Source organism: Erythrolamprus reginae, chromosome 4 (genome assembly GCF_031021105.1).
Source record: "Erythrolamprus reginae isolate rEryReg1 chromosome 4, rEryReg1.hap1, whole genome shotgun sequence".
Taxonomy (NCBI): Eukaryota; Metazoa; Chordata; class Lepidosauria; order Squamata; family Dipsadidae; genus Erythrolamprus; species Erythrolamprus reginae.
The window spans coordinates 34,470,600-34,484,460 of record NC_091953.1 but is presented as its reverse complement, the minus strand read 5'-3'; the positions used below and the strand labels follow the sequence as shown (position 1 = coordinate 34,484,460).

Genomic DNA, 13,861 nt, shown 5'->3' with positions numbered 1-13,861 from the left:
ATATGATGAGACACTGTGTTAGGCGGTATTACAAAAGTAGACTTGTAATACGGACAAGCTCAAAAATTCTCAGCTGATGTTTACTGCATGAGCTGCCCTGTCCCTTTGTTTTATTGCTAAGAGCACCCACATTTATTTATTTATTTATTTGATTTGATTTGATTTGTATACCGCCCCTCTCCGGAGACGCGGGGCGGCTAACATCAACAATAAAGCAGTGTACAATAGTAGTCTGATGTTAGAAACAATTAAAAACTCATTAATATAAAAAAACCAAACATGCATACCATGCATACAATTGTAAAGGCCTAGAGGGAAGAGGGTCTCAATTCCCCCATGCCTGACGGCAGAGGTGGGTTTTAAGCGGCTTACGAAAGGCAAGGAGGGTGGGGGCAATTCTAATCTTTGGGGGGAGTTGGTTCCAGAGGGCCAGGGCTGCCACAGAGAAGGCTCTTCCCCTGGGTCCCGCCAAGCAACATTCTTTAGTTGATGGGACCCGGAGAAGATCCACTCTGTGGGACCTAACTGGTCGCTGGGATTCGTGTAGCAGAAGGCGGTCCCTGAGATAATCTGGTCCGGTGCCATGAAGGGCTTTATAGGTCATAACCAACACTTTGAATTGTGACCGGAAACTGATCAGCAACCAATGCAGACTGCGGAGTGTTGGTGTAACATGGGCATATTTGGGAAAGCCCGTGATTGCTCTCGCAGCTGCATTCTGCACGATCTGAAGTTTCCGAACATTTTTCAAAGGTAGCCCCATGTAGAGAGTATTACAGTAGTCGAGTTTCAAGGTGATGAGGGCATGAGTGACAATTATGCAAGGAAGTAATAAAATAGCCATTTTTAAAAGCAATTTGGGGATATTTTAAAACTTACGTTGTGTCATTCACTCAATTACATGCAAAATCAAGAGGAAAAGTTTGGAATTTGTTATCCCATTAAGTCTGAAGTTATTTCAAATGAAATTATAGTTAATTATAACATACATTATTTTTGTTAATTTATTTAGCACCATAAATTATCATTTTGAAAAAAATATTAAATGTTGCTAGTTTTTTTTCAACTATTGTACTAGTATCTCAAATTGACAATGCAGCCTCAATCAAAAACACATTCTGTGAATTGCAGAACTTTATTTTATGAAGCCATCTGCAAACAACCATGTTTAGTAAAGAATGTTGCCAACTGAAGCTCTGAATATTTTTTTATTTGATTTGATTCACGCACTGCCTGATTCCAAAATGATTCTACACCTCTGATCGCGACCATAATTTGTTCCATAACTTTGTTCTCAACCCAATTTGGTCATGACCAGAACCTAATTTTGGAAATTTGGCACTTACCAAAAAAACTGGCGTGGAAGGGGAAATTGGCTGCAGAAAATTTGTGTGTGTGTGGATTTTTTGTCGGAATCTGATTTGGTTGTGGTCAGAAGCATTTGTGACCCAGGTTTCTACTATTCATAGTATACAATATCAAATAAATAAAAGAAAAAACAAAACAAAACAATTAAAATAAACAAGGTAACATCTGATCACTCAAAACATTGTACATACGAAGACTCAACCGAAAAATGGGATCCATCCACCCCACTATACGTGGAGTATACAACATGGGAAAATTATGTTTTCTCATTTTAAAGTGCATGTGTGTTTGTGCCTTAGCATAGAAAGAACAAGAATTGATTTATTTTGAAAGGAAATCATCATAATTCCAAAGAGTTGTCTAGTTCATCTTCTAATCTTATTGCCAAAGTTCCTTAAGAAGACTGAATTCTCTTTTACTCTCATCAAAAGTCTTTCAAAAATAATTTATAATGAATAATAACCCATGTTGCCTTCCCCATGATAAATTCATTTTTACAATGATTATCATCTTCGTTCTTTCAGATTGAGATAAAGGTAACTATTGTACAAATAATAGGGGACAACAGTGTGTCTGTCAAAGTTTAGAGGCATCATTTTATTTTTAATAAGTATCTTAGATTGCTATTAGAAAAGTTGCTTTTAAAGAACTAAAAATGTTCATAAATTGTGTAATTGTTTTGTTAACAGAATGTAATTATCTTATTCAGAAAGCTTAAAAAGTACTTTATACTGTTGTCAGCACATTACTCCTATGGAGAGCAAAATTGCTATTCTTTACCTTTCAGGTCTTCTCAGACCTTCCAAATGAATTTAGAATCTGGCATTGTTAATAATAGTAGAGGAAGCTTGGTAAATACAAGGAGGCTTTTGCCTATACTGTTGGTAAAACATTGCAACGTACTAGTGCTGTGATTTGTCCTTTTTCTTTGGTTTGTTTTTCCATTATATCAAGATAATTCTAAAAAGTGAATGTATTATGTACACAAGTACACACTTGTGCATAGGTTTTTGTTGTTGTTATTTTTGTTTGCCTTCAAACAAACTTGCCTCGGAATGATGATTATGTCTAAGTCTAGTCAACATATCAAAAGTGGTTTGCCATTGGCTTGTTTTAGGGCTACGAGAGAATGACTGGTAAAAAGTCCCTTGGTTAGTTTCCATGCCAAAGCAAGAATAGAATTTAAAAGTTTCCTTGCTTCAAATCTAGTACACTAGCCATTAGATGAAATTAATTTGCAGTATATTTTATGCTCAGTTTTGAGAAGCTCTGTATATTACAGTGGAACCTCGACATACGAGCAGCTCTACTTACGAGCTACTCGAGATAAGAGCTGGGAGGGGAGCGACATTTTTGTTCGCCTCCCGAGCTCACATTCGGGATACGAGCGCCAAGGAGCTATCTCCTGAAGCCGAACGCTAACTTCCGCGTTCGGCTTCAGGAGACAGCTGCGAAGCGGCGCACGTGTTTTAAAACGTCACAGCCGGCCTGGGGGGCTCGGGGGGAAGCCCCCGAGCCCCCCAGGCCGGCTGCCACGTTTTAAAACACGCGCGCCGCTTCGCAGCTGTCTCCTGAAGCCGAACGCTAACTTCCGCGTTCGGCGGCAGCGGGTTTTTTTGTTGTTGCGCGGATTAATTGACTTTACATTGTTTCCTATGGGAAACAATGTTTCGTCATACGAGCGTTCCGACTTACGAGCCTCCTTCCGGAACCAATTAGTCTCGTAAGTCGGGGTTCTACTGTATTAGACATACCGGTAGTTCTGTGGTGGTGTAATAATGCCAGGAGCCTAATGCAGTTTTCCATCTTTCCGGAATGGTATAGAGGATTCCAGCAGTGCAATAATATCATGAAAACATCCTTTGAAAGAATGGTTGAATTTTATCTCCATTTATTTTGGAAAAGTAACCCCGCCACCAAGAATCTGGGGATACTGGAATCTGCCACTGGAATTTTTAGGGCCATGTGACACACATAAATATGTATCCTTCAGAATTTTAGGCTCTGAGAGTGTTCCGTTTTCTTTCACTATTAAGGGAACATATATCGTGAATCAGCAATAGACATAATAATAATTATAATTTAATAATAATAAAAATTTATTAGACTTGTAGACTCGGGGCGGCTTACAACAACAGTAAACAATATAGGTACAAGTCTAATAATTAAAACTATGACTAAAACCCATTATCTTAAAAAACAATTGATATTACATAATCCTAACCACACATAACTTTTAATAGTCAGGGGGGGGGGCATGTACTAGTTGCCCCATGCCTGGTGACATAGATAGGTCTTAAGGCTCTTGTGGAAGGCGAGGAGGGTGGGGGAAGTTTGAATCTCTGGAGGGAGCTGATTCCAGAGGGCAGGGGCCGCCACAGAGAAAGCTCTCCCCCTAGGCCCGGCCAGACGACATTGTCTAGTCCAGTGTTTCCCAACCTTGGCAATTTGAAGGTATCTGGACTTCAACTCCCAGAACTCCCAGCCAGCATTTGCTGACTGGGGAATTCTGGGAGTTGAAGTCCAAATATCTTCAAGTTGCCAAGGTTGGGAAACACTGGTCTAGTCAACAGGACCTGGAGAAAGCCAACTCTGGGACCTGATTGGCCTCTGGGATTTATGCGGCAGAAGGCGGCATAAATCCTAGCATGTTTATGCATCCCTCCCCCTATTTATCTCCAATAAAGATTATATTTTCTTTTTAAATTTTTTTTTAAAAGACATAAAAAATGCAGTCTCTTGGTTGTCACAATTTCATTCATTGAGTCCCATTGGTATTGGGCAGCATAGACAAATCAAATAAATAAATAAATCATTTTTACAGTGTACCAATAAAATAGTTACTGTCATTGGTCAAATGTAATGTTCATTGAAGGACTTAGAAACAGAAAATAATTATGGTATTTTCCCTCTCACATTGTAGAGAAAGTTTGGATTAAATCTAGTGGATTCATCTACTAATTCAGGTGCTCGCAATACTCAAGATATGATTGGTAACTTGCAGATCCTTATAGCAGTTTCTCCCCTCACTCCTCAATTAAGTACCCTTCAGGTGATTCCCAGAATTTCCATCCAGTCTAGCCGGATTTGGAAGAAGTACAACACCTCTGGAGTCTTCCATGTTGAGAGAATGCTGTATACACAATATATACAACACATCTTTCAGCTGTGGCGAGGGCGGCATTTGCCCAGGTTCACCTTGTGCACCAGTTGCGACTCTACTTGGACCGGGAGTCACTTCTCACATTCACTCATGCCCTCATCACCTTGAAACTCGACTACTGTAACGCTCTCTACATGGGGCTATCTTTGAAAAATGTTCGGAAACTTCAGATCGTGCAGAATGCAGTTGTGAGAGCAATCATGGGCTTTCCCAAATATGCCCATGTTACACCAACACTCCGCAGTCTGCATTGGTTGCCGATCAGTTTCCGATCACAATTCAAAGTGTTGGTTATGACCTATAAAGCCCTTCATGGCACCGGACCAGATTATCTCAGTGACCGCCTTCTGCTGCACGAATCCCAGCGACCAGTTAGGTCCCACAGAGGGGATCTTCTCCGGGTCCCGTCAACTAAAGAGTGTCGCTTGGCGGGACCCAGGGGAAGAACCTTCTCTGTGGCGGCCCCGGCCCTCTGGAACCAACTCCCCCCAAAGATTAGAATTGCCCCCACCCTCCTTGCCTTTCGTAAGCTGCTTAAAACCCACCTCTGCTGTCAGGCATGGGAGAATTGAGACCCTCTTCCCCCTAGGCCTTTACAATTCTATGCATGGTATGTATGTATGTTTGTTTGGTTTTTTATTAATGGGTTTTTAATTGTTTCTAACATCAGGCTACTATTGTACACTGCTTTATTGTTGCTGTTAGCCGCCTCGAGTCTCCGGAGAGGGGCGGCATACAAATCCAATAAATAAATAAAGGAGTAACTGTCACATAAATTACCTCATAATGTAGGGTAGGAAGTTAGCCTTTGAGATTTTTCTCATCTACTTCTGAATTTTGGAGCAATTTTGGAATTCTGATAAATCACAGTGTGTGAAACCCAAGGTATTTAGAGAGGATGTAAATCCTTCCACTTCTCTCCGGCTTTATAAGTCATGTCTCACCTATTATTCAGAAACTTCATTGGTTGTTTGCGACTAGTTATAAATATCTACCTGGCTTCCTTATTAGACATAATTACTATAACTATAACTCAGAACTTGTAAGTACAACACCAAAATTTACCAATTCTGGTAAATTGGGAAAGGAGTGTATGAATAGAAGGAGAACAAAAGGAATTGCAGAAATATGTATCAAAAGTATTTTTAAATGGCTTTTTGTTTTGGTCTATTGCAGACTAATCCATGGAATGGGTAAACCAGATGAAGTTCTGGAGTGCATTAAAAGAGGAATAGATATTTTTGACAGTTGTTTTCCTTACCAGGTGACAGAACGATATTGTGCTTTGTCCTTCAGTTATGATTACCAAGAGAATCCTGAATCAGCAGGTATTGGCCTTGATAATCTTGTGTGTATGGGGATATTTGAATAAAATATTGGTAATGTGACTTTTAAAATTCTTATGATTATAATCTGTATGTTTATTCTGTTTATGATACTTCTGAGAATGTTCTAATTGTGTTGTTAATCACCTTCTCCTTTTTGTCCTATTGCACTGTAAACAAAACCTTACTTGTTATACAGTAAATTGCTACTTCCAATTGAGGCTTAAGATTATAGTTAGAACCGCTGTTATTTATAGTAAAACCTCCCTTTAGCAGATCTCAGAACAGCAGATTTTACATTCAGGGAACTAAAGTTCTATAATGGTTTACACAGTTACTGTAATGATTTAATTGCATAAATGATATAAGTAGATACATGTGATCTAACTTCCATAATTTTGGTAAAGAGATTTTGGAAATGATGTAAAATTGTAAATCACTCCAGTGACTTCCTATTTGATATCTGTTTATGAATAATGTAACCTCTATCCCCCATTCATATATTAAAACAAGGATTTGCTGATGATTAGCATCAGCAATTAGCAAATTCATTTCAACCCCATATGGTTGAAGAAACCAAGATACTTTTTAAGGACTTTTTCTTTTTGACTTTGTGCTCTGATGCTTTTTCTAAACCAACCAACCAACAAATGTTATTTGTTAATCGGAGTCATATGTGAAAATTTGTTGTTTTGTTCTTTGGCCTCCAAACCTGAAATACATAGGTTGATAAATGAAAGTCAAGGACTGTACAGGTGAAGCTTGAAAAATCAAAGTATCGTTGAAAAGTTCATTTATTTTAGTAATGAAACTTAAAAGATGAAATTTAATATGTGAGCAGCAGTGAGCCACCATTCCCAGCACTAGCGGAATGAACCGGGAGTGTGGGAGCGTCCATGTGCCGGGCGCAGGATTCGGCTTCTGCACATGTGCAGAAGGCAAATCTCACGGGAGGCCACATGCGTGTGAGATTTCCAGGGGTTTTTGCTTCCATGGCCTTCTCTGTGCTCTCCTGTTCCCAAAGGCCAAGACTCGCTTGGAGCGCCATTGCTGCATGCGCCAAGAGATGCCTGCGGCGCGGGAGAGCAGAGAGCAGGACTGCGGCGCAGGAGAGCAGAGCTAGAGCTTGGGCAGGCCACTGTTGCTGCTGGCCCCAGGTGCCACTCTAGGCGCTGCAGCAAGATTTGGCTGCTGCGCATGTGCAGCAGCTGAAATCTTGCGTAAAGCGAGATTTGGGGAAAAAGTGCCGATTTTTTTTGGTTCCATGCCTGCGCAGAAGCAAAAAACCCAGTAATTTTTACTGGAATTTTACTGAAACTCATAATCTAGTTGTAGAATATTTTAAAAATAAATAGGATTTCTATGTATTTCATATCTTTTCTCCTGATCATGATTATGAAAGATTCATCCTGATAGACATCTACAATTGGAAAATAAGAAGCTTTCTTTTTTAAGATTATATAACTGTCTTGATGGCTCAACCTTCAAATTTCTGATTAAAATGTAAGAGTAAAGTGATAGAACATGAATCTGCTTTAATTGAAAATAAATAACGCCACATTGCATTTAATGAAACTTGGTTAGAATGTCCTCTTACTTATTTTGAGTGGGTGGGAGTTACAAAACAATGAGGAATGTAGCCATTTACATTTTAAGCTTTTAACATTAAATTTCCTCCCTTTCCCCTATTTTACTGCCTTGGATCAAAACTATTTGGTTCTATATTTTGTGACAACTAGTTAAACATTTTAAATAGTGCCACAGCCTTTAATTATGAACTTCTCCTTTATTGCAGATATAAAAGAAGATGGAAAAACAGAAGTGAGGGAAGATGATGAAAATACAAAAGACGAAACATGCAGTGAAACTCAAGAAATGACTCCATTTGAAATACACTTGAAAGAAATAAAGTATGCTGGTTTTTGTTTACTTAAGATTCCAGATTTTCCTATGTGTGGGTCTTGAGTAATATTATAGTAATTTTTAATTGGGAAATAAATTCTCCTGAACATTGTGGGCCCTAATTTCATAAACAGGTGATTGCTTAATATTTCCCTTTCCCACTTTTTTCCATCTTGAGAACTACTTCTGACCACAGTTGCTGAAAATTAATATTGTGGTTGGTTACAAATTTCATTCAAAAAATGAAGTTTTAGTCCTAACAGAGGCTTAGCACTTGAAGAGAAAAATTCTCATTTTTTTTTCTCTGAGAAAAACTTAGCTCTTTAAATGTTGCATGACCTGACACATCAAATGGAAACCCTTTATCATCAAAATAATATTTTTAATGCTATACTTACTTATTTGAAAACAAGCCCCATTGAATTTAAAGAAATTTGTTAAGTCATTTTGCAGATGGATTTACTGTGTCTTGAATCAGTAATTCTGCAGAAATCCAATAATCATTCATTCCTAGTTGCTATTGAATAAGTATTCTGTCTCCTATTTGCTACTAAATACTATTTATGCTTTTAAAACTAAATACTGTATGTTTGAGCCAAGGAAAAATTGGATCACAGCCATTAAAAAAAACCCAACAAAAAACGTTTGTCATAGTTTGGGATTTGGTGCTGTGCTTTAGACATTCTTGGGGGATGATCTTATAATTAGGACCATTCATGAAACCTTAATTGCCCTATTATATGATGTGCTGAGCTGTATAATTGTTATGAGGTCAATAGGACTCCTAGATATCTTCTAGGTGCTTAACACTGGTTACATGGATCTCTTATAATGTTAAAAATATAATAGAGCTCTCTCAGAATGTTTTTTCTTCACATGAGTGACAGTATTTGGATGACAACAGGGTCATACTTGGTGGTTCTGTCTTGTTACTTGTCTCCCACTGCCTTGGTCCTCCTGTAATCATGTCATATATTTAAAAAAAACTTTTTAAGCCCAATGTGTCAAACTTGTAAAGGCTGTTCCCCCTATTAAACATTTGTTTGCATACTTTTTCTGCGCAGGTTGGACTACTGAAAAATATGATAGAATTATATAATCATTACCAAAAAAATAAGTCTGAATAAAAGTAGTAAAGTACAGAGAACAACAATAATTCATACCGAAAGGAATGTGCTAAAATCTTTCATTGTGAAGATCATGACAACACATGTTTTTAAATTCCATAACATTCTGGTTGGAGACTTGGAGTTCAACTAATCTAATATCAGTTGTTAATTTTAACCACCATATTACAGTCAAATATGTTAGCATGACTCTAGTTTGTAAGCTGCTTAAACTGATGGCCTGTTCTGACATTTTTGTGATGTACCATGTATGCAGATAATGTCATATAATGATGACAATATCAGTGATAATTAAGTGGGTTCAGCAATTAGCTTATACAGTGTTCCCTCGATTTTCGCGGGTTTGAACTTCGCGAATAGTCTATACCACGGTTTTTCAAAAAATATTAATTAAAAAATACTTCGCGTTTTTTTTTCCCCATACCACGGTTTTTCCTGCCCGATGACATCATACGTCATCGTCAAACTAATAATTTTTGCAAATAAATAACAAAAAAAATAATTATTGTTAATAAATAATTATGTTTATAAATATCAGAATCACTAAGTGTCTTATTCAAAGGTGAGTACCAGTAATAATGGTGAGTAAATGGTTGTTAAGGGAATTGGAAAGGGTAATTTAGGGGTTTAAAGTGTTAAGTGCTTGTGATACTGTTCATAGCCAAAAATGGTGTGCAGTGTTCCCTTGCTTTTAGATTATTACTCACCATGTTTATTTATTCAAGTTTATTTAAAAAAATGTTTTTTAAAGGCAGACATATGACATCATCGGGCGGGGAAAACCATGGTATAGGGGGGGAAACCGCAAAGTATTTTTTAATTGATATTTTTGAAAAACCGTGGTATAGACGTTCCGCGAAGTTTGAACCCACGAAAATCGAGGGAACACTGTATTTACTTCCGCATCTCTACTTCGTGGAAATTCAACTTTCGCGGGTGGTCTCGGAACGCATCCCCCTTGAAAATCGAGGGAACACTGTAGTTAGTTTTTAGAGTTACCACACTGGACCCAAAGTGTATCCTTAGCTGCATGGATGATTTACTTCTGATCCATTTACTTCTGATCCATTTCTCTTTTAGGTACCGGGAGGATTTTAATCCTTTAGTAAATGGATGCTCATGCTTTTGCTGTCAAAACCACAGTCGTGCCTATATTCATCACCTCATCGTGACCAAAGAGATGCTGGCTTACGTGCTTCTTATGATGCATAACTTTCAGCATTACTTTAGCTTCTTTTCTTCTATCCGAAATGCTTTGAAAGAAGATAAGTTAGATCAGTTAAGCAAGATTATCAGCAGGCAAGCCCCCTGAGGTCAGATATGTAAAAAGAAGATTCCCCAACCTGGCTTCCACTTCTGGATCAAGATTATGGAGAAGAGCTGTTATACCACAAGGATAGACACCCACGAAAATCCATTTTTTACCTGCCATCTCAGAGTATAACTTTCTAAGTTCTTATCATTGTAAGAAAGATTGAGATTTTTTTCAAAGTATTAATCTTTGAAAAAGATAAAAAGAACTATATTCTCTAGATCAGTGATGACTAACCTGTTTTGGTTCACATGTTTCAAGTTTCAAGTTCAAGTTTTATTGCACGAATCCCAGCGACCAATTAGGTCCCACAGAGTGGGCCTTCTCCGGGTCCCGTCAACTAAGCAATGTCGGTTGGCGGGCCCCAGGGGAAGAGCCTTCTCTGTGGCGGCACCCGGCCCTCTGGAACAACTCCCCCCGGAGATTAGAACTGCCCCCTACTCTTCCTGCCTTCCGTAAACTTCTTAAAACCCACCTTTGCCGTCAGGCATGGGGGAATTGAAACATCCCCCCCCCTGGGCACGTTGAATTTATATATGGTCATGCTTGTGTGTGAGTCTGTTAGTTTGTGGGGTTTTTTAAATCTTTAAAATTTTAAATTGTTGATTACTTATGATTTGTCTTTTTACATGTTGTGAGCCCGCCCCGAGTCTTCGGAGAGGGGCGGCATACAAATCCAAGTAATAAATAAATAAATAAATATATGCCGCCCCCTCTCCGAAAACTCGGGGGCGGCTAACAACAATCATGAAAAATATACAATAAAATCCAATACTAAAAGCAAATTAAAACCCCTTAATATATAAAAACCAAACATACATACAAACATACCATGTATACAGTTGTAATGGCCTAGGGGGAGAAAAAAGTCTTAATTCCCCCCATGCCTGGCGACAGAGGTGGGTTTTAAGTAGCTTACGAAACATACCTAAAGGAGGGCACAGGGGGTGTGCGTGTGTGTGCCCATAATTCCATGTGCCCCTGTGCATGTGTGCATGAACCTCTCCGGCGCACGATGACACGCCTGTTTTTTTGCTCTTCCCGGGCTTCAGTACCTCTCTAGGAGCCTGCCCACAACTTCTTCAAGTTGGAAAACGGAACATTTCCAGCCTCCAGAGGACCTCCAAGGTGGTGGAGAAGGCCGTTTCCGCCCTCCCCAGGCTCCTAGAAAGGCTCTTAGGGAGAGCAAAAATTGGGCCCTGCCCACCTCTTCCGGAGGCTGAAAACAAGCTGTTTCCTGACTTCCAGTGGACCCAGAAAGCCCGAAAATCTTTTGGGGGGCACGTGAATGCACGCCAGATCTGAGCTCGTGTGCCCACCGATATGGCTCCGCATTCCACTTATAGAACTCATGTCATAGGTTCGCAATCGTGATTCTAGAAGAATCTACATACTTTTCTGAATTGTATTAATGATATTAACTTAATCGACATTTGAACTGCAATGAGAAGAAAAGAACATCAACTAATTGGGACAATGGGAAAACAACCACATCTATTTAAGATACAGATGTACTACTATTGTATATTAATTTATTATTATTTCTAAATATTTCAGGAAGGGGTGACATACAGTAGCTAAAAATCATAGGAAAAATAGTTCCTGCTATGAATTATGTCATAATTCATAACAGGAATTGGACATTTCTGATGGTGGAAACATTTTAAAATAGTGCATTTCTTAAAGTCTTCTGTGTTCTTGTTAGATAGAGAGCTTTTTTCATATGTTGTAAATTGCTTGTTAGAGACTGATTTTAATAATATCAAAAGATAAGTGTTTTATCTCAAGGGTATGGATTCCACTCTTTCAACTATATCCTTTTACTCTAATGTTTTGGGAGGTGGATGCATAAAGATTTGATAGTAAAAACAAATACAGCAAATAATGTCTTTCAGCTTTCTTTAGATTATTTGGTCAATTTTATTTTCTACTGGATTTTTTAATACTATATTGGAATGTCAAACATTTTTATATTATTAAATTTATTATATGCACGAGGAACTAAGGCCCTTACATTTTTATATTATATCTAGGAAATGCAATAAGGCATGAGGGAGGGAACTCATAAAATAGAAAAAAAATTGAGAGTGGGAAGACCAAGCAAGATGATCCTGCAAAAAGCCAATATGAAGACTGAACAGATAGACTGCCCTCTCTCTCTCTCGTAAGAGCCAGGTCTAATGAGCTTAAGAAAGAGCTGAAATTTAAGCATTACCAAAAACAGTAATTATCAGAAGTCAATATGAATTTGTCAAGCACAATAGACTTACCTTATCTCATGTCTTGATTGGGTATTCAAACATGTAACACCCCTGCAGTTTGAGCTACATTGGTTGTCTGGGTTTCCAGATGCAATTCAAGATTCTGTTATCTTTAAAAATCTACAGGCTTGGGACCAGATTACATCTTCTTGCAGTGATTTCTATCTGCCCAAATTTGTCTGATAGTTTGAGCATGCTAAAACTCCTGCCAGCCAAGAAGTGTTGTCTGGTAGGGACTAGGAGATACACTTTTCTTGCCATCATCCCTATTCTTTGGAACATTCTCTCTTCAGGATGGTCACTGTACTGTACCACCAAATGTATTTCCAAATACATGTATTGACCAAATGCATCATTTCCTGGATTCATGGAGTTTTCTTCTGCAACTGACCTTCAATCCTTGGAGAAGGTACATTTGTTTTCAAGTTGTTTTGATAAGTCCTATGTAGCCACAATCCAAACTATATTGTACTGTTTAAACTCAATTTTTTGAACTAGTAAACATATTACTAGTAATTACAATGATTTCATTTTAGGAAAAGAAATAGCTAATTTGGTTGGACAAGTGGATTTATTAACATGAACAGAGATGTGATTCAGGAAAAAAAAATACAGTGGTACCTCGAGATACGAGTTTAATTCGTTCCGGACCTGGGCTCTTAAGTCGAGCAGCTCTTATCTCGAACGACTTTTCCCCATAGGAATTAATGTAAATAATTTTAATTGGTTCCAGCCCTCAAAAAAACTCACAAAGTTAGTCTAAATTATGCAGAAAGACATGTTTTTAATGAAGAAATGTACATGTACATATAAATGAATAATGAAGTTTCTTTCACTTAACTTGTAAACTTTCTTAAACTTTTAAATTTACATATGTTCAACTTCTCTGCCACCCAATCCTGTAGGACAGAGGTCCCCAACCCTTTTTGCACCAGGGACCGGCTTTAAGCGATCAAGAGAGGAATGGGTGAATGAATGGACGGAGGGTGGGAAGGAAGGAAGGAAAGAGGGAAGGGACAGGAACAGAGGAAGGAAGCAAGGAAACTTATGAAAGGGGAGAGTAAGAGAGGAATGAGTGAAGGGAGGGAGGGAGGGAGGGAAGAAGGTGGGAAGGAGAAAGAAAAGAAGAAATAGAGGAAGGGAAGGTAAAAGAGAGAAAGAAAAAGAGCAAGAAAGAAAGCAAGAAAGCAAGAAAGAAAGAAAGAAAGGGGGGAAGGGACAGGAACAGAGGAAGGAAGCAAGGAAACTTATGAAAGGGGAGAGTAAGAGAGGAATGAGTGAAAGGAGGGAGGGAGGGAAGAAGGTGGGAAGGAGAAAGAAAAGAAGAAATAGAGGAAGGGAAGGTAAAAGAGAGAAAGAAAAAGAGCAAGAAAGAAAGCTGCAAGCACCCCCCCGAGCCCCCC

General features: G+C 38.5%; 1 protein-coding gene across 2 annotated transcripts in view; it reads left to right on the top strand.

Annotated features, from left to right (window-relative positions):
- The window catches only part of QTRT2 (queuine tRNA-ribosyltransferase accessory subunit 2), a 43,408-nt gene extending 33,128 nt beyond the window's left edge, over positions 1-10,280 (top strand). For both annotated transcript variants that reach the window (XM_070749941.1, XM_070749940.1), the window contains exons 7-9: positions 5,708-5,859; positions 7,652-7,766; positions 9,966-10,280. In XM_070749941.1, the coding sequence (XP_070606042.1) occupies positions 5,708-5,859; positions 7,652-7,766; positions 9,966-10,197 (499 nt within the window). In that variant the 3' untranslated portion in view covers positions 10,198-10,280. The remainder of the gene's footprint in view (positions 1-5,707; positions 5,860-7,651; positions 7,767-9,965) is intronic.
- Positions 10,281-13,861: the final 3,581 nt, after the last annotated feature.